The sequence below is a fragment of the Simochromis diagramma genome, unplaced genomic scaffold (genome assembly GCF_900408965.1).
Source record: "Simochromis diagramma unplaced genomic scaffold, fSimDia1.1 OVJJ01000361.1, whole genome shotgun sequence".
In the NCBI taxonomy this organism is placed as follows: domain Eukaryota; kingdom Metazoa; phylum Chordata; class Actinopteri; order Cichliformes; family Cichlidae; genus Simochromis; species Simochromis diagramma.
This window is the reverse complement of record NW_024386860.1, coordinates 17108589-17134604: the sequence shown is the minus strand read 5'-3', so window position 1 is coordinate 17134604 and position 26016 is coordinate 17108589. Positions and strand designations below refer to the sequence as shown.

At 39.4% G+C, this 26016-nt stretch overlaps 3 protein-coding genes across 7 annotated transcripts; 1 reads left to right on the top strand and 2 right to left on the bottom strand.

The window, feature by feature from the left end:
- Positions 1–158: 158 nt before the first annotated feature.
- Positions 159–5119, bottom strand: tspan13a (tetraspanin 13a). Of its 2 annotated transcripts, XM_040030865.1 has the most exons (7): positions 4808–5119; positions 3275–3442; positions 3083–3163; positions 1903–2013; positions 1699–1809; positions 1470–1570; positions 159–828 (listed from the first exon to the last, which is right to left on the bottom strand). In XM_040030865.1, the coding sequence occupies exons 1-6, from the start codon at positions 4868–4870 to the stop codon at positions 1496–1498; spliced, it is 609 nt and encodes a 202-aa protein (XP_039886799.1). In that variant the 5' UTR covers positions 4871–5119; the 3' UTR covers positions 159–828; positions 1470–1495. The 2 variants fall into 2 exon arrangements, with proteins under 2 accessions (XP_039886799.1, XP_039886798.1); XM_040030864.1 differs by having other exon boundaries at positions 163–1570; positions 4808–5115.
- Positions 5120–7639: 2520 nt separating this feature from the next.
- On the top strand, positions 7640–19403 carry LOC120732937 (CD209 antigen-like protein C). Of its 4 annotated transcripts, none has more exons than XM_040030859.1 (8): positions 7640–8006; positions 8243–8323; positions 8403–8510; positions 8588–8782; positions 8992–9152; positions 10233–10357; positions 11459–13592; positions 13951–14022. In XM_040030859.1, the coding sequence occupies exons 1-7, from the start codon at positions 7946–7948 to the stop codon at positions 11604–11606; spliced, it is 879 nt and encodes a 292-aa protein (XP_039886793.1). In that variant the 5' UTR covers positions 7640–7945; the 3' UTR covers positions 11607–13592; positions 13951–14022. The 4 variants fall into 4 exon arrangements, with proteins under 4 accessions (XP_039886793.1, XP_039886794.1, XP_039886796.1 ...); XM_040030860.1 differs by having other exon boundaries at positions 7642–7907; XM_040030862.1 differs by lacking the exons at positions 7640–8006; positions 8243–8323; positions 8403–8510; ... (1 more) ...; positions 8992–9152; positions 10233–10357 and adding exons at positions 14739–14810; positions 15075–15179; positions 16767–16961; ... (1 more) ...; positions 18008–18057; positions 18276–19403 and having other exon boundaries at positions 11624–13592.
- Positions 19404–19824: 421 nt separating this feature from the next.
- Positions 19825–25075, bottom strand: gpatch4 (G patch domain containing 4). The gene is made up of 8 exons (XM_040030858.1): positions 24945–25075; positions 22809–22887; positions 22638–22711; positions 22455–22547; positions 22067–22177; positions 21375–21490; positions 21212–21262; positions 19825–21122 (listed from the first exon to the last, which is right to left on the bottom strand). Exons 2-8 carry the CDS (start codon positions 22885–22887, stop codon positions 20468–20470), a joined length of 1179 nt encoding a protein of 392 aa, XP_039886792.1. The 5' UTR covers positions 24945–25075; the 3' UTR covers positions 19825–20467.
- Positions 25076–26016: the final 941 nt, after the last annotated feature.

Genomic DNA, 26016 nt, shown 5'->3' with positions numbered 1-26016 from the left:
CGTATTTCCCCGGCCTTCATTATTAAAAGTAATAATTAGCCTTACTCTTCTTTACTGCCAGAAAGGCTTGGGTGGCTTTTATAGGGATAGGCTTGGATTTTGTTTTGGCCACGTGTTAAGTAAGCTTAGCGTGTAAGTACGCTTCAAAAACTAGAAGATATGTTTCAAATGAAGTCTTAAACATTTATTTTGACAGCGTTTTTCCATTAACAGCTTTCACATTTGGTTTTCTAAAAAACAAACAGGAGACTTTAACTTAACCTAAACCCCAACTCCAACTGTAAATGAGTCCGCAGAGGCCTGATGAGTGTTAAATCAGCTTAACTTGATGATGACTGCCTTCACATAAATACCAGAACCAGTGAGAGTTATGACAGTAACATGCATCGAAAAAGAAAAGTATATGACTGACCATCCTTCAAAAAGACATCATTTTCAAGCCCACAGTCAACAGAAGCTTGGATTACTAAGATCACATGACATAAGATTATCTCCATTTCAGTAAATAACTACTCATACTTGGTCTCCTTCTTTAACAGAGACATAAGTAAGACAAGAATCCTGACTTCAAATATATCTGTGAGAAAGTAATGACAGAAGCATAACAGGAAAAAAAGAACAGTTCATTTAGAGAAGTGTGAGCAGCAGCATGTTGCTTATGTCGTACTCGAGACCAAAGTTGATTGTAGCTCCTGGTGACGTCCTGACAAAGAGAAAAGTCCAGCACACGTCAAACAGCACGTGCCTTATACGAGCACACAGCTGATTAACATGTTTCAGCACAAGCCGGCTTATATACAGTACACGAGTCCTATCAGTGTTTTCATCCTAGAAATTAAATGAGAAGAAGAATTCACAATGTTCACAGTGAGAAAAAAACAAAAACATGCTTCTTATATTAAGTAGCAGTTATAAAAGAAAGACTGAAACCTTTAAAGATGAAATAATTCAAGCAAGAAGTTGAATTCATGATCACTTTGTGACAATGACATGTCAGCTTACAGAGAGCGAAGCATTGAATAACACAGACGTCTAATAAAATTAAAACCTTGTTTGCAATCGTACTTTTCTAACATTGCACAACATTTTACTGCCTGCACCATTTACACAGGGAGCTTTTATGCCACGTTGATTCACTGTGTCATTAGTAATAAACATGGCAGAGCCACAGCAGGCATCTTTTCTTACGAGTAATATCTAAGCTAAACCTGGATCCATTATTTTTTCCTCATTTCCTGTCAAATGCGTACAATTTTAAAAGTGTGGAGATATTAAACAGCCAAAGTTTAGGTAAGGCCAGAGTATGATACGGTGAATCATTTCAGCTGTGAGGCTTCGTGCTTTCAAAGGATGCAGGATTTTAATCCCGACTGTGCATCAAAAGTTGCAGACTCATTTTAGAACTTACAAACACAGAGATAACTTCGGTTTACGAAACAAAAGAGAAAAAAAATGATTCAGCGGCGCACTTTTGGGTTGATTTACACGCGATCGGTTACAGGAAGGCTCTGGGATTGGATCGAGGATCTTTGAGGTTTCTGTATCTGTGGGTGAGCCAGACTCCAAGGACCTGAAATCAACAACAAATGAGCAGCTGTCAGTTTTCTCAGTATACAAAAACCTCCTGCAGCACACATCAGCAGCCGTTCACAGCAGACTACAAGTCTTTTAGCTTCACTGTAACGACATTTTCCCGACCTCTGTGAAACTGAAGAAGAGGCCGATGCCGCCAACAAACTGCAGCACCTGCCCGGCATAATTCTGGAGGATGTCTGCGCAGGCCACACAAGATGAAGTGTTAACGCAGACCTGGAGGAACAAAACAAGCAAACAAAACACAATCTTGACCAAGTTGCTTCTTAGGAGAAAATCTAGGAAATCTTTTCAGAGTGTTTTACTCACAGCAGGACACGAGCTGTTGTCCACTTGAGAGAAGCCGCAGCAGTTTAGAGTCCTCTCCAGGTCCTTCTGAGTGCCTTTAGATTTGTTCCATCCGGCCTCCAGCAGCAAGTTCTGCAGATGAAAATCAGCATCACTGGAGCTCAATTCATGTATACGAGACTTAAAAGTAATCCTGAAATGATCCTTTATTTAGACCTTGCATATTCTCATTGATTTGTCTCGCTTTGCTCCACAGTGAATTTTGCATGTGCCTCACAGAGCCACACAAACATTCTTTAATTAAAGTCCTGCATTCAGTAGCTCCTTAAACAGAAATGACCAACTCTGAATAAGTTCGCTTTTTAGAGTATATTCCTAAATTGTTATCATTAAGCTCTACTATTTTTAGGATATTGCAATCTGGTAGAGGAGTCTCAACAGTGTCAGTTCAAGCAGGCCGCTGTGTTGACCCTGAGTCCACACATGTTATCCTGTGATCAGGAAGCCATTATAAGCGCTATAAAACATGTAGGCTCTTTATATGGAGGAAGGAAAGCCTGCAACACTGCAGACAACATAATTTAGAAGACTTAGATACTGTTAAAGCACAGTAAGATCTAACATTAATGTTGCTTAAACTCAGATTTTTATTTGGCATGTAAATCAGGTGCAGCTCTGCTGTTAACTGTCTGAATGTACAAAGCTAAATATAATGTAAATAGCCTGAGTGCAAATTTCTGCCTGCCGATTCTACCACTTTGTTTTTTTACATATTCGTATTCACCGTTGTGGAGGTCCCAGAACAGAGACATGAAATCAATTATAAATGCTGCGTTTCCACATAAAACAATCTTGTTTTAACTACAGTCCCCAACACTGAAGCTACCAGCAGTTCTCCAAGTTTGTTCCTGGGACTAAAAGTCCCATTTGTGTTTTTTTAAAACCTGAAAAACCTCATTATGATTTATATTTTTAATGATTCATCTGAATCTGCACAGTAACTACAATCAAGCATCTATAACTGAGTAAAATATCAAAGAGTGACTCTCAAAATACAGAAGAAACATAGCGGAAATACTCAAATATAAAAATAATACTGGAATAGAGCCGTTAAAGACGTTTGTCTGCCTGTAACTGTCTAAAAGCCAAACGGTGTCCAAAATATTGTTTGGATCGTTTAGAATAGACAAAATAAACGTACCTGTTGATCTTTATTGAGAGCCAGACATGCACAGGACACTGAAAACTGCAGCACAAACACTATGGAGAGAACCATCATGTACTGGACCAAGTTGAGGACGTTTAAAGCGTGTTGTTGCTATGCCTACGAGCCATTAAAACTCAGGACACACATCCACTAGAGCATAAAATCCTGGATTTGTGTGAAGGATACAAAGAAGAGCAGGACTTGGTGATGCTTTAGGGCACCGCACAGACCCACAAAGGCAACAAAGAACAGGAAGACTCCCACGCCGATGACCCCTGCCACCACCTGGATACTGGAGACCAGGCCAAACCATTTCCCCCAGGCTGCCACGCCAATCAGCAACAGGCTCACCAGCTGAGGGGGAAAGGTGTGATAACACAAGGAAAAAGAAGGAAAAGTCTCATTTTTTAAGTCTGGACCAGGAACTGTTTTTAAGGAGGGGCAGGAATCAACTTTCAAGGTGCTGATTGCAGAATGAAACTAAGCTCACTAAGCAAGTAAAATCGGAATATGCTCTCCCTTCATTTCTTTCACTACATCCATGAAACTTCCCCGAGGTCCTCTTTTCCTCCTGCCTGGCAGCTTCTTTGTCCACTATATCCTCCATCTCTCCTCTACAGTAGCCATTTAAGTATTCCTGTGTTATATTAGTTTCTACATCAACGTGTTGATAAAAATTTTGAACTTTGGTCTCAACACTATTTACTTTAAAGCTTTAGTTGTTTATTTTTTGCAGATTAGAAAAGTTCTATTTCGAGATGTTCCCGTGAAGGAACATTTCAGATTGAACTGCCTCTTCTGTCACTGCTGCTTGAACTGAGTGGCCGTGGCTCATACGTGGAGGATCCTGCCCAGCGTCTGCATCACTTACTGAGAGAATTGAACACTGCAACACTGAAAATCTTTCTTCACGCCTTTTTTCTAGACGGTGATTTGATGAGCTCTTAATTTTGTTCCATTTTATGGAGCTTTAATCAATTTGATCATCGATTCATTCATTTTACCTGTCAGAGCTTATCCTAGAAATCTACTATGACATCATGGTGTGTCATTAAGTTGCTTAGCAACAGCTACACCATTAAAGTCAAAGCCATTAATCATTTTGGTCTAGTAAGTGATTATGAGTACTTTTACTTAAATACTTTTGTTTGTTTGTACTATTACTTAAGCAGGATTATAATTTTTACTAAAAGAGTGCAAATACTTATGTATGAGGGCACCTGACCCAGTGTATGCTACACTTTTTTAAATTTCTGATGAAATAATCACATTTCCTGTGTGAAGCCCGTTTGAGAAATTTCCTTTTATGACATTACATTAACAATTTGACGCTTCCTGTGTGCTTTTTTAAATGTTTTACAGCTCATGGGAAAGCAATAAACAGCACTCAGTTTGATTATTAAACAAAACAAGGAAGAAAAGGCCACATAAACACTGCTGATATATTAAAGTTGGGCCTAATACTGGATCAGCTTTCAAAACGTCATGTTACGCACTTTTTTGGCACTGGAAATAAAAGTTGAAGTAGAAAAATAATAAAAACAGTAATAAATAACCTAAAAAGTAATCATTTACGCATGCCACCTCGTTGCCATGGCAAACACGCATTTTTTCCCCTCCGCTCTTAGTTGTAAATTAACCGACTAGAGAGGTCTCACGTCAAGTGGCCCTCAAGGAGACATTTTACCCTCCAGCAAACATCAACATATTTCAACTCACCACATAAAGGATGTTGAGCGCGCTGAGTGCGTTCTTGGTGCAAACGAATCCGCCGCAAACCATCGCTGCTCTCGGGACAAAACGTTTAAAAACGAGATTTCTTCTCCTCCAGCTCTCTCGGCGTGCCTCTCTTGACGCTAAGGGTGGCTGTACCTGCTGATCTGCAGGTGGAGACCCGACAGGTGCTTCCTGGAGAGATCCTGCGCGCTGATTTGTCAGCTGAGGTGACTCACTGATTGTTGTTCAAGCAGTTGATTGCAGAAATTTCGAGATGATCTCACAAGAAGATTTCACAAAGTTACTTTGGTTCATGGTAACTTATTCATTTTAACGATTAACATCTCATAACGCAGAAGTAAAGGTCCTCTCACAGGACATGATTTAATTTGCTACAATGATTTGGAGTTAAATCCTCTACACAGTAGGGACTATGTTACTCTATAGTTCCCCCTTGTGGATGAAAAGTATATCACAGATCAAGAGTATCGAGGTTTTCTTAATTCGCGGACCACCACGTTCAGCACAAACAGCTCGTTTAGATCTCAAATGGGCCAAATTAGAAATTGCTGCATGTTTGTTTACATCTCTGACTTACATGAATCTGTGTATTTGCATTCCTGTTTCAGAGATGGAGCGATAAAACATACTAAATGCATTATAATACAACACAATGCTGCTTCTTTATTTGTTGAATGACGGTTCGAGCCCCGGCTCGGACAGTCTCGGTCGTTGTGTTCTTGGGCAAGACGTGTTGCCTACTGGTGGTGGTCAGAGGGCCCGGTGGCGCCAGTGTCCGGCAGCCTCGCCTCTGTCAGTGCGCCCCAGGGTGGCTGTGGCTACAATGTAGCTGCCATCACCAGTGTGTGAATGGGTGGATGACTGGATGTGTAAAGCGCTTTGGGGTCCTTAGGGACTAGTAAAGCAAATACAGGCCATTTACCATTTACCATTCATTTCTTTCACTACATCCATGAAACTTCCCTGAGGTCCTCTTTTCCTCCTGCCTGGCAGCTTCTTTGTCCACTATATCCTCCATCTCTCCTCTGCACATGCACAAACCATCTGAGCAACACAATGCTGCTTCTTTATTTGTGCCAGCAGAGCTTCATTACAAATGATAACATCAATAGATATATAACATCAGCTTGTGTCAAATCCACACAAGCTTCAGATTATCTCAGTATTTAGTTGTCTCCCCTTTTTGTTTAAATGACAGCAGCCTCATAGGTCATAGGTCACATTATCCTAATATGTTCTGACATTTTTTTTCTTCAGAGCTTCATGCATGAACATGATTGTGTTGGAAAGTCCAGTAACAGTCAGCAATCTTTGGTTTTCTTTGGTCTTCAAAGCCTTGAGGTGTGCTCACAACAACAGTTTCCCCAAGGTGTTTCATATTGTAAGGTAAGGACCCTACAAAGAAGCAGAGATTGCTGATTGTTTGGGTTATCCATGTTTTCTTAACATTATTCCATTTAAATTAATTTTATATAAATATACTTATATTTTAATTGATTCTCCAAAAGTTGATTCTGTTCATCTGGACGTTTTCAGTGACGTCTTCAGTCTCAGCTGACTGCAGGTTCACTGGGCTGGGTTCAGTCATTATGCAAATGTCCTGTTTATAAGATTGGGGAAAACACTACGTCCAGATGAACAGAATCAACTTTTGGAGATTTACTTAACTGGATGATTGATCATAGATCAAGACATTTTAATTGATTACACTTAATTGAATTGAAGTGTAAACAGAGAAAACCCTAACAATCATATTCCCAGTAACCCCAATAACAAGCGATCTCACTTCACACACAGTTTCAGACTCTGTCATGTTTCCCTCTGTCACAGTGCTTCTGAATCTTCTGAACCTTGAAGGACACCCATATTTCTAACAGGGGAACAAAGACTGCAGGTTGATTTAGCCAAAAAAGATTGATGTATGATCAAATCTACAGTTACCCCCAAGTCTTTAGTGGACAGATCCAAGTCAAAGAAATGTCAGTTAACTTTTTGAATTACTCTAAACAATTTTATTTTTTAAAATTTGAATTATAATAAAGAATATAAAATATTTAATTTTTGTCTTTATTTCTGTTTTTAAGTCCTTAAAGTTTCTGATTATTTGCATGTTTGCATGAAACACACGTTGAACTCTTAAACCACACTCTACATGTATTTACTGTTATTTATTTGTAAAAAATCTTTGGAATCATGTCTGATTTCCGTTCCACTTCTCACGTGTGCACCACTTTGTGTTGGTCTTTCACGTGGAATTCCAATAAAATTGATTCATGTTTGTGGCTGTAATGTGACAAAATGTGGGAAAGTTCACGGGGGCCGAATACTTTTGCAATGCCACTGTAGTTTTTAATGTTTCAGTGGCATTGATTGAACTGTGATGATTGATTGTACTCAGTACGTACAACGTCTGCCATGTAGGTTAACTGAAGTGTGCTGGAAGTTTTAACCTTTAATGTGAAGCCTAAAAATTGATCACACATTTGAAGTTTCAACACAAACTGATCCAAAGCATTAAGCTTTATTGTGGCTGATTTATTTCACTGCTGTATTAGATCAGTTTGAGCTGGATGTGCCTGATAATTTGGAAATTAATTGGAAGTTAAAAGTTAGCTTTGGTTGACATCTGCCTACAAACAGTGTCGAGATGAACTGATGAAGTTCACCATTTTTACAATAACATTCATGCTGCAGTTACTTAGTTCTGACCTTTGTAAACTAACACACACACACACACACACACACACACACACACACACACACACACACACACACACACACACACACACACACACACACACTTCTTTCACTGAAGGTAATTGTTTGTTAAACTCAAATGAAAAAAATGACCCCACTAGTATCCTGGAAACGTGAGTCTTCCACTCTGCGACAGCCGTCGCTTTGTTCTGACATATTTTTTCTCTTCTTGCAAAACTATCTAAAAAAAGAAAAACGTCCCTCTAATAACCACAACCCTCCCGCTTTCTGACAAAAAGAAGAAGTGCAGATCTTGCAACGGTCCACTTCTCACTTACACTGACCAGTAAACCCACAGTGGCTGTTTGACTCCGAGATTAACAAAGTAAGTACCGCTGACAATAAACAGCAAACACATAAATAATGGTGGAAGAAGAGAATTATGTGACAGTGATATTTCAGACAAAGAGAGATCCAACATACGGTGAGTGACAGACTTACTTTCTTCCCTTTCATCGCCAAAACTGTGATGTATGTGGTTTTGGGGAACGATCAATACCAGTTGGTTAATTCTGGCGATGTTATGCTACTCAGCATGTCAGTTCTTTCCTAGCACTGCTATTTTTGGTGATCTAAAAAGTAAAGTTTAATAAATAATCCCCACACAGAACAAACTACAAATGAGTTTTCATTTCCTTTAAACTCTTTTTGTTTTTCCAGTGACGCCAAAAGACACAGAAACAATCTACGACGAGGTGAACACTGAGGAGAGGGAATTGGATGCATCCCTTGTAATAACAGGTTATTTGTGGTTTTCTGAACAAATAAATGATATTTTTTATTCAATCATTAAAATAAACATTTTTTTCTATTCTTGTAGAGAATAAAGAGTTAGCTCCACCCTGTAGTCGGCTTGCGTTGGTTGTGACAGGTCTGGTGGTTATTTGCCTCATCTTGGTGTCAGTCATCATCGGCCTCATCTTCCACTGTAAGTCCACCTGCTGTGTATTCAAGGACTTTACTGTAATCAGACAATAACACTAACAGTTTCTTATCTGACTGCAGTTAACACAGTGATGAGTGAGCAGCAGCGAGAAATGGCCAACATCACAGCACAGAACCTGCAGCTGATGACACAGAAAACATCCTCAGAGCGACAGACAGAGGAGCTGACCAGACAGAGAGACCAACTCAACTGGACCATCGGAGTCATCATGGAATATCAGGAATTTTCAGTGGAAAAACACTGCCCACAGAAAGGTGAACATGTCTTAGTTTCATATAATTTTATGTTACTTTTTGCTCACTTCCTGTCACGACTCCCACCGGTGCAAACATGTTTTTATTTGAAGGTTTAATGTTTTAAACTGTTTAAAAATCTTCAAATCTAAAAAACTCTTTGTAACGTATTGTAAAGTTGGATTTCTAAAATGATTCTGGTCTTGTTGTCCCTTTCTTTTTTTGAACAGTGTGTAAACCTTGCCTGGATGGCTGGGTGCTGTTTCAGTCAAGCTGTTACTTTTTTTTCCAACATCAATATTGGTCTTATTGGAAGAGCTGGGATCAAAGTCGTGATCAATGCAAAATGTATCAGGCGGCTCTGGTAGTGATCGAAAGTCAGGAAGAACAGGTGAGCCAGATTTCATTTGTATAGATTTTTTTAAAGTTTAAATAAAGTGAAAGAGCGTTTTCATACACAGAGAGGAAAAACAGTGTCAAAGTTCAAGCGATTTAGACAGGAAGGTTTGAAGAGGAAGTTGATGCAACTATAATTCAAAGTTACCTTCCTTCAGTTCAGTCTTTTCCCACCTCTGACTGGATTTTAAGAAAACATATTTCTTCCTCACTCAACACTTAAAAATACTGTAAAAATGGAAACTGAAATCTCTTATTTTAAAACTATTCAGATTCTTGTTCTCTGAAGTGCACTGGGGTTTGCTTTATATTTGAGTTATGTTTTGATTCAAGCAGGCCTCAACTTGTACTTAAAAAGAAAAGAGAAATATTCAGGAAAAAGGAACTGCAAGCTTTGAGTGTTCCCACTAGCTCGCTGCTCTCTTTAAAATAGTCTTTGTGGCCTCACTTCCAAATTCAGTAAATGACATGATCTTTGGTCAGAGCTGTGGAAAAGAAACCAGCGATCATTCCTACAGAGTCCCCAGAGTGTTTAAAAAGAGAGTGAGAACGACTCTTCATACATCAGACAAAAGATAGTCGAAGTAAAAGGCACAGGCTGAGAGTTTAAAAGACCAAGAGAAAAATATTCTTTAATCTGATTGGACAAACTTAAATTCATTTTGAAGAGCTCCAAACTCTAAGCGTCAGATTAGAGTTTGCAGTTTGGAGAGATCATCTGTGGACAGATCTGAAGAAGGTAATTCAGCAACACCTCCCAGGCAATCTGGTCTAACAAGCCCACAGAGTCTTAGCCAAGGAACCCAGCAGCTGTAACTACAGCCAGCAGTCTGGATAGTTGTGTAAACTTTGTCAATATGGGTAGTGAGTGTTGATTTCTTGAGGGAACAAAAGCCAGTTTTATCCATTTAAAATGTAAACATAGTGTCCAAAAAAGGAAAAGGTTGTTATTTTATTAAACCAGTTTGTTTTTATTTTTTGCTGTTATAGACGAGTCATCGTTCTTTTTATCTCAAAGGAAAACTAAAACCCGACTATTATTATGTGGCAGATAACACATGTATTACAAATTTAGGAATTTATCAGCAACCACACTAAGGACTACCACGCTGATGATAAGCACGGCTACTGGATCGGTTTGAGAGCAGAGAGCCCAAAGGACACGTGGACGTGGGTAGATGGAAGTAACCTCACTGTGACGTAAGCATGACCCCCGCCCACCACCACACATGCAAATACTTGCCTATTATATCTTACTTAGCTCATCTAATTGACATAATGCTTTCCCTAGCTGCTTAGCCTAACTCTAACCATCACAAATGCCTAACCACAACCTAACTGTAACCCTGACACTAAAACCACATTTGAGCCTCAAAAATGCCTTCAAACTCACGAGGCCTACAATTTGGGCCCATAAGGACTGATGGTCCCCACAAGTATAGTAACAGTCAAAGTTTGATCCTCACAAAGATGTATAAGTGCAAACACACACACACACACACACATTTTTACAACACATTGTAAATACCCTTTAAAAAATATGGCATGGAAGTAAAAAGCAGAACAAAAAAATTGTTTCAACATTCCCTCTTCTAATAACAAGAAGTTTAAGATTTACAGCCACAAGAAGTTTACAGTATGAACCAATTCCAAATAATTTTGAGTTAAAACAACCTTTAGGCTGGAATAGCTCAAGGAAGTGACGATTAAGTCGAATCAGCAGACTTGTTTTCTGTTTGCATTTTCTCTTTTCATTTGTGAAATGAAAAAACACAAAGTGTTTTCATTCAACATAAAAAGACGTCTTGCATGCATCCAAGTAAGGAAAACCCTGGCTAACACTGTTGTGTGACTTGTGTGTTCTCAGCTCCCACCACTGAGAACACACAAGTCCTAATAAACAACAAACGTATTTGTAGCAGAGTGAAAAAAAAATAAAAGCTGTTAAAAACTCTTCACTGCATCCATTGCTTGTTTCTCAAAGATGATTTTTGACCTTTGACATTTTTCTTAAGCTTCCACATCCGTGATGGACTCGGTTGTGGTTTTCAGAACATCTAAGTGTCTGACTTTTGTGAGACCAAACACAAGTGTGTATTTATGGCCTCTGTGTTGGTTAAATTGCCTCGATCCCTGTTACCATCAGGAATGCTGTGTGTGCAGAGACTGACACAGATCATTGACTTATTTTTGGTACCCAAGCACTCCACATGCTGAATTTCAGAAATACAATAAAGATTATTTTGTCAAAGGTTGAAATGTTGAGTAGGCATACAAACTGACACTATGTGACTTTTTTAGGTACTGGAAAATGCAACAAGATGTCAACAGAAGATATTGTGCTTTAAGCCTACCAAAAGCGCCCCCTCTGGCCAACTGGGGCAAAGAGAGCTGTGACATGAAAAACTGTTGGATCTGTGAAAGACGAGCGTTAATTAAAGCAGATTAGGAATCAGTCCCAGTAATAGAATTGTTATTTAATGTGACAGTAACTCCTTGTGTTTTTTGAATTAAAGGCAATGAGTTTTTTTTTCTGTGTCAAACTGATTTTGTAAAAAATAAGTAATTTCTTTGTTTTGGTTTATGTTCAGTTACATTTTGAAACAAATGCTGCAGAATCACACACCACGTTTGAGCTGCACTGCAAAAGCATTTGTACTTTTTTGTAATCATATGTGCTCTTTTGTCATTACTATGGGATTTCTAATGTATTAGATGGCAAAAGAAACATATTCCGATGCATGTAAATGCAGAGACAGGCATGAATGTGTTTATGTTACTATTTATTAATACTACATGTTTGTGAAACTTCCCTTTCCACTTGAGGAAGTGACAGTCTGTTCATGCTCATTGGGCGTAACTTGTAAGCATCTTTACTCCTTTTATAGTAACAGAAACCAAGAATCTGAACAATAATAATAATACGCGTGTGCGTGCGTGTGTGTGTTGTGCCTATTGTCTAAAACTAAAACAGTGTGTAAGAAATTAACTGGCTTATCCTACAAGACACTCTCATGTTAAAATGTTCAATGTTATTATGAAAAAAAGTGTTTCCAGCTTAAAGTGGTTTGGCCGGTGTGGACAGCGCCCACCTTCATAAAAACTGTGATTCTTTTATTTACTCATTCATCTGGACACTCGTAAGGCTGATACCTAAGAACACAGGCAGCTGGAGCAACAGCTGTGTGCTCAGCCTCGCCTCCACTGAGCTGTGCCTGTCGCAGTATTTTGATGCATTTAATAAAACTAATCGTTGAATGGAAATCTGTCTGTGACCAGTTTACAGTTTTTACACATTTTGGTTTTTTGTCTGTTTTACAGTTCTGGTCAAATTCTTTTTTCCCATCAAGTTTTTGTTTCCATTCATAATAATTTGCTACAATTTCTTATGCTTTTATTGTTGTTGTTGTTTATTGACTTTAAAAAGTGCAATATAAATAAATAACCAGAATATAAATGATGTAGTAGTTCATCACATCTCCGGTTATTGCAGCGTGTGAAGTGCAGAAAGAACGTGTAAACTGGGGTAAACTGCACAGACAAATGAGAATTAAAGTCCACTGAGAATTAAAAGGGGCTCGCAGTAACTTCCCGGACAAATTCATCAAATACATCACCAAATAAAAGTGCTTGTGTTCAACACCACCACTCTCTCCACGGTTACGACCCACAGGATCCTCCCTGTCTAACAGGATACAAGTGGCAAAGTTATCACATCATTTAGTGTTTAATGGAGTTCTTTTGTCATCATTTTGAGGAATGTTAAGTCAATAAATTTGCTAAATAGTGTGAATTGAATATTGTTCATTACATCAGGACAACGGTTTGGCTGATCCATGATTACTGTCTGAAGGTTTGATTAATATTTCTTTATGAGGTGCAGTGATGACACACACCTCACCACTGCAGAGTCTCACTGCTCCTTGGGCCAGACGAGTTGCAAAAATTGCGATCACTCGCCTCTTCCTTTTTCGTACTGTGACAGACATTTTTCATCACAACGTTTTCACCTAACACGATGTCTCACAACGACATCGATCATCAGTTAAGAAGCAACGCGGACGTTGCACCAGACAGATATGTGACAGGTTGGTTTGTTGGGTTAAAGCCCAAATGTGTTAACTGCTCTTAGCGTAACGGTGTGTTACGGAAGCAACATAATTCCGAGATCAGGCATGTGAATGAACACGTTGAGGAGTAATAGGAAGAGGAACCGCGGGTTTGTTCTGTGCCAGTTACAGCTGGAATTTCATATTGTTTCATGGTGCGTGTGTGGGCATGTGGGTGGGGTGTCAGTAACGCTCTTTTAACAGTCCGCTCCTGTTGAGGCCAGTTTTAGTTTTCTTTGCGCTGAAGGCAATTTGGCTTTTAATGATGGAGGAAGAAGTCAATTATTCCACAATGGTTTTCAAAACTGGTGCTTCACTAACAAAAGGTAAGTTACTCTCCTCCTTCATTCAAAAATGAATCACTGATAAGTCTGACTGTTTATATCTTTGTGAAGTTGCCTGATGAAAGAACGCTGCTCTGTTCACATCATATCATCCCGTTTTTATTTAAAAACAACAAAAAGATTATTTATCATTAAAATTCGGAGACATTCAAATCACTAGAAAGCACAACATTTCTATTTTATACGCCAAGTCATGAGCTCAGACTTATCTTTTTGAGTTTATCACATTGTTTGGCTTTATCATAAATGATGTGATAAAGCTAGTTTGAAAACTAGCACATGGCACACATGTCAGGCTTGTTGGTATGAATCCCTGCATTCAGTCATTTGTGTCTTCTAGAAAAAATCCAGGACTCAACCATTTATTCTGAAGTTAAATCTAAAGCGCCTGCTGGTCCTCGTCCTGCACCTGGTAAGTTATAACGTTCATGCAGATATTACATGAGCAACAAAGCAAATTCATGCTTTAAACTTTCTGTATTTGACAATGACACAGCCTGAGAAAACAGACCAACACAAGTAATGCAAAAATACTGCAACCACCTGCAGAGACTAAGGCAAGTCTTGAGTAGTACAAAATCCATAGAGGCTGGGGTCTGTCACACCAGGCAACATCCCAGGTGCAGCCTGTGTAAAGATGCCCCTCAGACAATCCAGCACATTGTTGGGTCACGGCAGGAAGTGAACAGTGCAAAGTTACAAGCAGGAATAATTAAGAAAAACATGGAATAGAATAAGATAAAATAGAATAAAATACTGTGTTATGTTGGAACAGATCCAGTGAGACTTCTAGCTACAAACCAGTGGAGGCTAACCTAACGAACATAGTAGTGGTGGACAAGCAGTTCACTTTCAAAAGTGTTCATTTAACAGTTAAAGGAGTCAACGCATGTAGACACTTTTCTAGTGTCAGGTTTAAAACTCACTGTGTTAATTTAACAGTGGTGATTTTGCAGAGTGTGGTGTGTGAGGGGAAGGAGAAGGAAAGAAAAGGGGAACATAGAGCGACCTAAGAGATCAATGATATGCTTTAATGACACATGACTGCGCATTTTGTAATTCTGTGGGTTGTGTTGTTGTCAAACTCATCTCTATGAGTCCATTCGTTTAGTTATTTCTGTCTTCCAGAAAAAAACGAGGACCCGGCCATTTATTCTGAAGTTAAATCTAAAGCGCCAGCTGGTCCTCCTCCTGCACCTGGTAAGTTATAAAATCCCTTTTTCATCTTCACTAACTTAGCAGCAAAATGTTTTAGACCATCAGTGGAACAAATGTGTTCACTACCTGTATGTCTTTGACAACATCTGACATGAACATCTGGTGCCTCAGTGGTCCTGAGAGGCTAACACAACAGAGCCTAAGAAAACAGACAACACACGAGCAAAGGAATGAGCTGCAGCATCACACAACAGTAAAAGTCCATGTGACAGTTTCTCATAATAATGACGTCAAATTTCTCATTAGAAGCAGAAGGCAAAGCAGCTGCATGCTCCAATTTCCGTCTACTGCTGGCATGTTTGGAGATCCTTTGTGTCCTCCTGCTGGTGGGCATCATCGCCATCATCTACAGTAAGTCTGAGTTCAGCACACCAAACTCTATTTAGTTTTAGTTTTATTTTGTTCTGGATTTTTGCATGTTTCCAGAGAGTGGGTTTGCTCGTTTCAGCTGTTTTTTTTTATTAGTTTCACTGTTTGTTTACCTTTCTTAATTATTATAATATGGAGGGTAATTAACAGGGGCAGATATTACAATGCAAAGACAACACCATGTGAAAGCTGCTGAGTCACAAATTTGACCAAAAAATAGAAATAAAAAATAAATAAAGACAGTTTTCGTCCTATTTTCTACTTTATTGTTACATTTAGTTCTCGTGTTCTCCCAAAAGTCTAGCTTTCATTTTTATTTTAAGTAAATAAAATATTTCTGTGCATCGATTTTCTAATTCTCTGTTTAGTGTTGGTTCTGCTCAACAGAAGTTTACTTTGATATTTGGTGTTTTTAAACCATCAAAGGTTTGATGGTTTTGAGTTTTCAGTGCCAGCTGTTATGCAGTTTGCTTTACATCACATTACATAATAAATGCCAGTAAAGATTTTTGAATTATTCTTGAAGATCTGATGTGTGATTTAAGTGTTAAGTTGTTTCTGAGCAGTCCACAATAACCTTACAGAACACTGCAGAACCTCATGTTATTTCTGAAGTTTAATGAACAAAAGGTGTATTATTATTGTTGTTGTTAGTAGTAGTATTCCTGAGTAAATGAAACTTGGCTAATTTGGGGTGATTTTTAGGCTTGAAGTTACATAGTGAAGCTTTATGAAAAGCTCGACCTGCTGCGTGAGTAACGACAGTGACATTAAAGAGTAAAAGAAGGAAGTAATGGTTCTATCCAGCCTAAAAAAACATATATGTGGTTTGTTTTGCTTCTCCAGGGCATTATAGGCATCATGTGATGTGGCAATGAAAAAAGAAAGGATTGCTTAGCTGCAAAAATGTGTGAACTCTGTGAAAACTTTTCACAACTCTGTGAAAATGACTGAAAATGCTAGTGTGGACGCAGAGCGTTTTCAGATGAAAACACTGTTTTCAAATCTATCTGGGCTACTGTGGACGTAGCCTGAAATTCATCAAACCCATCCATCCACCCCATCCTCCTCCCTGTGCAAACCCTGTTAATTTCTAACACATATTTATTCCTACTTAGCTTCTGTCATGATTGTAATGGTTGTTTGTGGATCAGTTAGTTAAACGTACTCATTACATATTCACTGTATGTGGAAAAACCTTCAAAGCTGTTTATAAAGGTGGCTTAAAAAACAGAGATTAATTTTTCCCTGTATAACCTGAACCATTTATTTTTATATCTCTTTCCCACTAAAATACAAAACTGCATTTTATTACTTGTTACTCGAGCTTTCTGTACCTCTAGTGCCTGGATTTTAATTTAAGGCTAATTTTCCTTTTTACTATTTATTACCTTCTACTGGTGGTTAAAAAAAACATTATTTTATACATTCATGTTTTAGTGTGTTTGGTGTCTTCAGCTTTGTCTCACAATGAAGACAGGAAGAGGAGGCTTCTCTGTTAGGACTGGATGTGAACCCTCATTGGTCGGCTGTGATGATGAGTGCTGTGCTGTCTTCTCTCCTTCACAGTGAGTTTGCTATTTAAGGTACAGGCAGCAAACCTCAGTAACCTCACAGCAGAACATCAGCGGTTGGCCATGGAGAAGGAAATCTCAGACAATAAAACTCGGGAGCTGAGAGGAGAGAGAGACAATCTCAACTGGACGCTGGAAGTCATCTTGAAGTTTGATAACTTTCCAGTAAAAGATTACTGTCCTAATAAACGTGAGTGCTTCATTGTGCTTGTCTCAGAAGTTAATAAGCTTCATATGTCAAAATTTATTAGGAGCTGAAGATGAGCAACAGTATGATAGAGCCATGAGAGTATGAACGGAGAATTTATGTGACAAATTTAAATAGAAAACAACAAAACAAGTAAGCGTGCAGGTTGGGAGAGATGATTTGAACTGGTCACAAAACCCAGGAAAACACAGCAGCCAGTATTTAAATGAACAGCAAAACAGGTCTGTTTTGTAAAGAGCCTCAAATATCATCTAAAATTTACAACAATTTATTTTGACTTTACCGCACATGGAATCTGTTCTCCTTTGAACTGACCTTCAACCCCTGCGCATCAGTTGGCAGTATGTCCCACATGTTTGTTACAATTCTCAGGAGTGAACGGCTCACCCAACATGCGATAACACATAGATGCATATTTGCCACACTAAAAACAATAAAGCAAACCAGCACCTCACCGTCTTTTGCCTTTCTCTAAAACTAAGGATCTGACCATTAAGTTTAAGGGAAGCTTAAGAATTTCTCATTAGCAAAATCAAGGAATCTCTGTGTTCTCATTGTTTCCAGAGAACGACTCATCAAAGCTACTTTAAAATGGAAAGTAGAAAAGAAAACAGTGTGAATCTTTTAGCTTTTTTGCTACATAATTTGATAATGTTGTTAATGAGCCTACGTTGAGTCTAGTTTCTAATCTCCTTGCAGAGTGCCAGCCATGCCGCAGTGGCTGGATCCTATTTAAGAACAAGTGCTACCTGTTTTACAATGAGAACGCCCCCTGGAAAACTTGGGAGGCAAAGCCGAGAGTATTGCAAAGGCAAAGCTGCAGATCTGGTTGTTGTTGACGATCTCGAAGAGCAGGTGAGCCCTAACAACAAGACCACAACACAATTACAGCCATGATATTTTCTTACATAACTGATGATAATTCATAAATGTCACTGAATGACGAATGATATGACCCACAGGAATTTCTCAGTAGACACATAACATATTACTATAGTAAAGACCACGGATACTTTATTGGGTTACAGAAGACAGCAAATAACTGGGTCTGGATTGATGGACACAATGACACGCTGAGGTGAGAAAACTGTCTTACAGCTACAGAACAAAGTTACAGCAGTGGTGGGAATGACTGAATGATTAATGATAAAATAATATCGTGATCTATATGCCAATAATAATAATATTGGATAAAGTGATTTCAGTAAAAGAAGATGCATTATGAAAGAAATTATGCAGAAATAAAATATTTGGGATGTTTTTACACATGCTGACGTTCATGTCCTGCTTTTATAGTTACTGGATGAACGAGATGTCAGACACTTCAGTCTCATATGTGCTGATCATCCCTGGGACGAATGCCACAAAAAGCTGGGTCAAAGCGAACGGTGTCTTTGAGAACAAATTCATCTGTGAGATAGACGCCCTGCTTTTGTCCACTTAGTTCCAGCTGCCGTTCTCTGTGTGCTCTTCCACGTTGCCATCCATGCTCCAGATACTGTCTGCATTATTCGTTTCTCATCTTTATAATGGAGGATGGAGAACTTGTAGTTTTTCAGCTGCTGCAGCTATTTATGAAAACAGACTTTGAGCAGACCAGTGTGTGTGTCGCCAAAAGGCAGAAATAATGCAACACTGTACTTTTACACCGCACAACATTGCACGTATTGATTACATAATTCATGTTGCAAGTTCCATCCCGTGTCAACCTCAACGCTGTCTCCATCTGTCTCTGTTGCAAAGTGACGGAGGTTCAAGGAAAAGTTGAAAGTTCAACTTTTGGGGTTTTGTTAATCATCTATTTAAAATAACAGCGTGATGCAGATGTTTTAAAGCCCTTTTTGATGGAAAGACAGTCACTGCACTTCACATGTTCAGCAGGCATATTTCTCTTTTTAACTTTTTGATTCATCTAGGAAGAAATTTGAGATACAGTAACACTTTAAGGATTTTTCTGAGCCACCGTAGCAATGACAAAAAGTCGACTCAACAAGATTTTTCGACCGTTTTGTTATTTTTAATAGTGAAGTGAGGGATAGTGTTCAGCATCTGAACACCCACTGAGCTGTCAGTTTAAAGAAACATTTAAATCACAACCAACGCTGATGTTGAAACTCAGGTAAATGAAGGTCGAACATATATTTAATTAATAAAATGATCCAAAAGATCATAAAAAGACACATTTATTCTACTATTCAGTTTTTTAATCTTTGGTGACTCGAACCAAGATATTTGGTTGGAATTGAAGGCAAAAGGGTCATTTTTTGTTGTTACCATGGACGCATTCTTCTCACATCTTGATTAAAGGAACAGTTCACCCAAAAATCTTTTCCCCCTCTGGCCTGTAGTGCTATTTATCCATCTGGGTTAGAGTTGCCAGGTTTTCCAGATATCCACTGAAGACACATCTGCTTTCTCTTAAATACAGTGGGAGTACATGTGACTCACCTTGTGGTGCTGAAAAACATTTGAAATACTCAGCAGTAATATCTCTTTTTAGAGATCACTCGTGGTTACTCAAGAAGGGAAACAAATTCCTTGTTTAGGCGTTTTAACGCAGGAACTATTTTATTTTCTATCATCTTCACAAAAAAAGCTTACAGCTAATCAACATTACAGCTCAGGAAACAAGAATCTCATCAAAGTTCACATCTGTCACAAGTGTGTGCGTCTTGTCCCAGGAACACGCTGACACACCTGTCAGGTGACAAACTCTGCAAATGATCTACGCACATGAATATTCTCTACAAAAGATACAAACATGTTGTATATTTGTTTACTTTGTTGTTTAAAATGTTTATTTACGCAAAGACAATTTTAAATAAAAGAATCAAAAGTACAAAAGTCTGCAGAGTCTGATCATTTAATTTGCATATAAAACCAGCATGTGTCACAATACTCCGCGTCCTGCACCAGTACTGTAAAAACAGCTGGGGTCTCCGTCATGTTTACCTCCCAGAACAACTAAACTGACTCCAGCTACAATCGCTGTGAGGTTAGAAAAGCCACGTCTGGCTGTGATGGATTATTTAGGGCACATTTCATGTTATAAAAGCAATCTTTAAAAAAAATCATCAACTTGTCTAAACAGCATCGGGCTTGTAAGGCGCTTCACCTGCTGGATGTAGTTAAAGATGTTTTCCAGTTTGCTGAAAACATCCAAAGTTCCTTTACAGCTCATGTTTAGACTGTAACTCACCGAGTTCCTCTAATATCGACTAAACAAAGCTAAACAGGAAGCACTCACATGAAACCTCAGCTGATTGGTTTTTTTTTAAACCACAATTTCACTCGTTGATTCCGGTCATGTCAAAGGATCATGCTAACATTTCTGCCATGTGGACTTGTAAGCAGAATAAATGGGTGCAAAGTGCTTCCTGTTTATGTTTGCTGGTCGACATTGATGATTCTGGTTTAGCACCACAGACGAGTACACTGGGAAGCACGTCCTCTTCAGACATGGAATTAGATTCCCAGCTAATCACACACTAGTCTTTAGACTTCTTCTTCTTCCTCTTCAGAGGAGGAGGAGCCTCCTCATCTGTACATGTTTTGTCCTTTTTGCACTTTTTCCTTTTCTTCACTGACTCTGTGACGTCTGAGTCCTCCAGTCCTGTGTGATTTGATTGGCTAGGCTCCTTACAGTCACTGTCATTTTCCTTTGGGGGTTTAGAGGATTTCTTCTTCTTCTTGCCCTCGTCAGCATGCATCTCAGCAGTCACCTCCTCGCTCTCTGCAGCCGGTGAATGCGTCTCTTCGACTGTGTTCTCCTCCACTTTGCTCTTCTTCTTTTGCTTCTTCTTCTTCTTCGTCTTGTGCGAATCGTCTGCCTCACAGTTTTCTACATGGATCAAATCCTCACCAGTTCTTTCCTCGGGATCAGCGCTCTTCTTTTCCTTCTTCTTCTTTTTCTTTTTAGGTTGAACATCTGTTGTGGGAGTTTCACACACTCCATCACTACTCTTCTCATTCATTTTCATCTTTTTTCTGCTTGCCGTTATCTCCTCCTGCGTCTCTAAACGGGAGGCTGGAGGAGGAGCACTTGCTGGTTGGTTCTTCTTTCCATACTTGGCCATGAACTCTGCCTCCTGCTGCTCCAGCCTGGCTAACTTGGCGCTCATGGTCAAGCCGTGCCTGGCTCCCCTAAAATAACAAGCACAGAAAACTGGGTTATGCTTTTTTACAGTTCTTTGATGTTTTTTCCATGTTGAATTCTACAAATCTTATCTTACTTGTGAGCTGTGCGTCCTCCACAAACCTTCATAAGATCAGTGTCAGAAAGCCTGCAGAGAGACAGACAGAAACCTCACCATGTAACTTATCAGATAAAAGGTCCGAATACAATTCCAAGTCTCAGTTGCTGATGAGATCAGATGTTGTGAATGTTTGTCTTACTTGGTGGTGCTGGAGAGATCCATCCTCTGCTCATCCTCCTCATCAGAGCTGCTGCTGTCATCTGAGCTGGAGGCCTTCGGCTCTGGCTGCTCCTGACCAGACAGCAGCGTGGCAGACTGAAAGAAGAGCCAGCCGTTTGTTTGTTTGTGTGAATAAAATAAACTACATTTAAAAACACAATAAGCGTCCATGTCATGCACAAAAGTGCCGTAATGTCCCACTGTAAGGCCCGCTTTAGACTAATGTGGGGAAACTTTGCAGAGCCTACGATGTGAACTACATAAATGGCCGACGTCGTTGACGCTGTTTATGCTTTTGCTGTTACTGTGTGGTCGTGTCCCCGTGTTTTATAAGCCGTGCCAGACGGGTTCCTGCTCTTTGTTACGGTCAGTTTTTGGGGTGTGAACATTTTTACATTTCTTCGTACTTTCCTTCATGTCCTCTCAGTTTCTGCAATCACACACGAACGCTACAACAAAGGTGGAGGTCGAGGCGACGACATACCTGCTGCTCGGTCAGATTTGGGGACCGCAGCATTGTTTTTGTAGCGATTTTGATTTTCCTGAACGAGACGCTCTCATGACTCATCGCGTAACGCCAGTGACCAGCAATGAGTGGCAAGCAGTGTGATGACTGAACTGCAGTAAGTACAACAAGAAGGCACATGCAGCTGAAAGACAGCAAACAATTACCTTGACAAAGCATCCATACAGCTTATCTTTAGCCAATGTCGCTTTCCTCGGCTTTTTATTGGAGATCATCCCATCCTCTTCTTCTGCAGTCTTCTTCAGCTTAATCCCATTCTGCATCAGAAAACCAGGAAACACGTTAACGCTGTGTAAGTGAACAAACCAGCTGCTTCCACTCGGAGCCTGAATGGAACTGATGTGAACGTTAAACTGAGTCTGGGCCTTGCTGCAGCTTCCATCGACTCCTCAGAGGTGGTGCTCTGAAACGTCAAACTGCTCCTAAAATCCTGAAAATATTCTCACACTGAAAAAACAGCTGCACTCAGGTGGACGAGCTAAATAAATAAGTACGAGCAAAACACCTAAAAAATAAAACAAATGAGCGACCTACTTGATCAGACTCCACCTGCAGGCTGGAGGAGGCTTTATTGAAGACATGATCCCACCAGTGGAAGGTGAACTGCTCCCCTTCTTTATGGCCAACCTTGCAGAAGAAATGTAAATGGCACTCTCAGCTTAAACCTGTTTTAGCGTCAACACAAGCGTCTGCTGCATAAAGACGAACAGCACTTACTCCTCCTTTGTCACACTTCACTTTCACCTTGATGGCCTCCGATATGCCGTTTTCAGCTCGTCCCAGTCCTTTACCTGAGGAGAGAAAGCGCCGATCAGACTCCTGCACCTGAGCGCCGACCCTCACGAGCGCTGCTTTAATGTCTGAATGAAGAAGTTCAAAGTATGTTACCGTGCTCCCAGCCGTGGCGAAGGAGCTGCTGCTCCGCAAACTTCAAGCCACGACTTTTCTCTTGAACGACTTCTGCCATCTGCACACAGACACAGTTAAATATAAGCAAACACATTCAATTCTTTTTTTGAATTTCTGGACATTTGATAAATAAAAACCATGTTACACCTGAGTAACTTAAACCCTTAAAACAGTTAAGTATGCAGAGAAAACCTAGCGTGTGTTCTTAGTTGATTTCCTGCTGGGCTGAGATCATGGCTGTATGTTTGGATGCTCTGAGCACAGCATCCATGGTGTGACGCTGCAGGACTCCCTCTCCCACACTTCCTATCAGAAATAATATGTAATGTCTACCTTCTTTTTAGGACTGGGCGATATATCGAGTTTTTAAATATATCGATATATTTTTATACGAGATAAGAGATGTGTGCCATAAAGTGCAAAATAAAGAATGTGTGAAACTGCGTCCCGCCCCGAAACAAACCACCTTACAAAACTCGTATACCGTATTTTTCGGACTATAACCTTACATTAAAATGCTGCCATTTTCTCAGAAATCGACAGTATGACATGTATGAGTTCTCCTTACTGACCGCGAACCGATTTTATGTTACACGGCGCTCAGCAATCTGCCAAAAATGCTTTAGTACGACTTTGCTGAGCTACGAAGCTGCACCGCTTGATGGTTTGTCGGAGCATTACGGCTAGCGTAGTCAGAAGCCTCGCGGAGTGATACGTACTGTGCTTCAACGTAATATTACCGCATTGTGTGTGTATAAGAACCACAAATGGCACCTGTAGGAGACACGGTTACAAAGAGGATTTCAAACTCCAGGCTGTCAGTCACGCAGTAGAAGTTGGGAACAGAGCAGCTGTGAAATCTTTGTTATTATGCTCAGCGTCTGTTAGTTTACATTTTGACTGCACAATTGTGAGCTTTTTGTTATGCACAAAAACAACATTGTTTTCTTTTATTTATGGAGCATTATTATTTAATAAATGCTGATAATTTATTTCTGAGTAATTTTTTCATGTACATCTGTGCTGTATGTGATCTGTATAAAAGTGCCTGTGTGACATCTGGGACACAGCTTAGACTAAGAACTCTTTTTGTTCTTACTTAATGGCTTTAAAAAATATCGAGATATATATCGTGTATCGCCATCCAGCTAAAAAATATTGTGATGTGAATTTTAGGCCATATCGCCCAGTCCTACTTCTTTTCCTCACTTGGTGTAAGACAAATCACCCAGGGTAGCAGACAGGAGAGGTGGAGGAGTGATGGAGAGAATAAATTAAGATTTTCAGGTAATGGTTGAAAAATAAATGGCACTCAGGGAGCAGGTCAGTCACAAACACACATCTGTATGTATGGTGACTGGTGAGTTTTACAGGGTCCTGTCTACTGTTCTTTCTGTGCAACAGCTGCAGTGTTATGAATATACAGACCCTAAAGGAGACGAGACCTTCCCTATTATTGCCCTGCAGCTCTGACTATCCCACCTCCCTCATAAAGAGTCTGTTTGTGCTTTTTGTCCACAGCAAACATTTTCTTATTGCTTTTCTTAGTCAGTTCTTGTTTTCATTCGCAGATTTTACTTCATTAGTGATAACTTTTTAAAAAAGCTCCGATTTCTCATTTCCTAATAATTACACTGATTATCTGTGTTTTTGGAGACTTGGTGTATCGACGTATTTGATGGAGAGCAGTTTGACTCAACTCCGGTTTGAAACGTGCAACAGAAATAAAAGTTTGACTTTGTGTTTCTGATTGTTGATCTAAAGACTTTTCAAATGTTTTATACATCCAATATATTTTAAAGGAATCGTTTTAGCCACGATGTTGAGACATGTCGCGCACGGTTAGCCTATAAAACCAGTCTGCTTCTCTTATAACCTGCCGTGTAACTGCAGAGCGGTTTAAAGCAGATCTCAGGACCTGAGCAGGTTTAAGAGTGAAGTTAAAACTGGTGAATTTGCGCATTTTCCTGGGATGCTAACTGAACCGGTTTCGCTCTTTACACTGGACGAGCTGATGCTAACAGCTAGCGTTAAACACCTCGATGTTCACGGCCGTTTCTAGACCAATGTTTCCCGAACCTTCGGCGATACAACAGAAATAACAAGTCCACAAACCTCTGTTTGTTTCTGTCGAACTGTTTCACTGAAAAACGTGAGGACTGGAACCGTGCAGGAGCATCAGAGTGTAAACATGCGGTGCCAGCACACCGCTGACATGACACCGGAAACACGTCACGGAAGGGAGGCGGTAACCCCCTTCCCCCCCCCCTTTTCCCAATAACTTTATTAACATGTGCATAAATTAAAGGAACCAAAACAAACAAACAAAAACCCAGTAATTGCTGTATTCACATCTGTTATATCACAGCACACAGAGACACATAATAAATGATGCATAAAAAATCAAACAAAAAATAGTTATAGTCTAATGTCTCTGTCACCACAAAATCTCATTAACCTTCTGTCCTCCATGTTCTTATGTATTCATGGCCACTTTGTCCCCTAAACATGTGGTTACACAGTTTACACAGTTTGTTTGAATGTACTTGTTATCAACAAGTGAAAATGACACCTGTGTATTTAAAATTCAGAGTACCACACTGATGACAATGAAAAGATTATCCCAATTAATAAATTCATAGATAAATAAAACCAGTTCAATGAGGAAGTTCAGGAAACGCCATAATATCAGCATTTCATACATGGAAAAATAACAGAAAACGATCCACGTGGAAGTACAAATGTAACCATTTTATTACAAAATCAAATCAGTTCAGTGCTTCTAGGATTTTAAGCTTAAGCTTAATTTAAATTTGTATTCTGTGTGTGTGTGTGTGTGTGGCCTTTCAAACAACGTCATGCAGGGTTGATGTTTTTAATGACTGACTCTGTGTCAGTAGGTGGCAGCATTACATACCAGAAAGAATAAGAAAACAATCACTTGTTAAACCTGGGGTGGTGCAAATGTGTTCTCTTACTGACTATCGAAAATGAGACATATTTTAAAAATTGGTATTAATACAGATGTTTTTCTAGGTTTATTCCTGCACACAGAGGAAAAACTGACTAATGGCTGCACTCCTTTCTGATGAATACGTTTTTTAAAGAAGAATTAACAATTCAAGATCTCCCTATATGAGATTAACTTGTCAAAATACCCCAAACCGTGCATTTACTATATTACTGA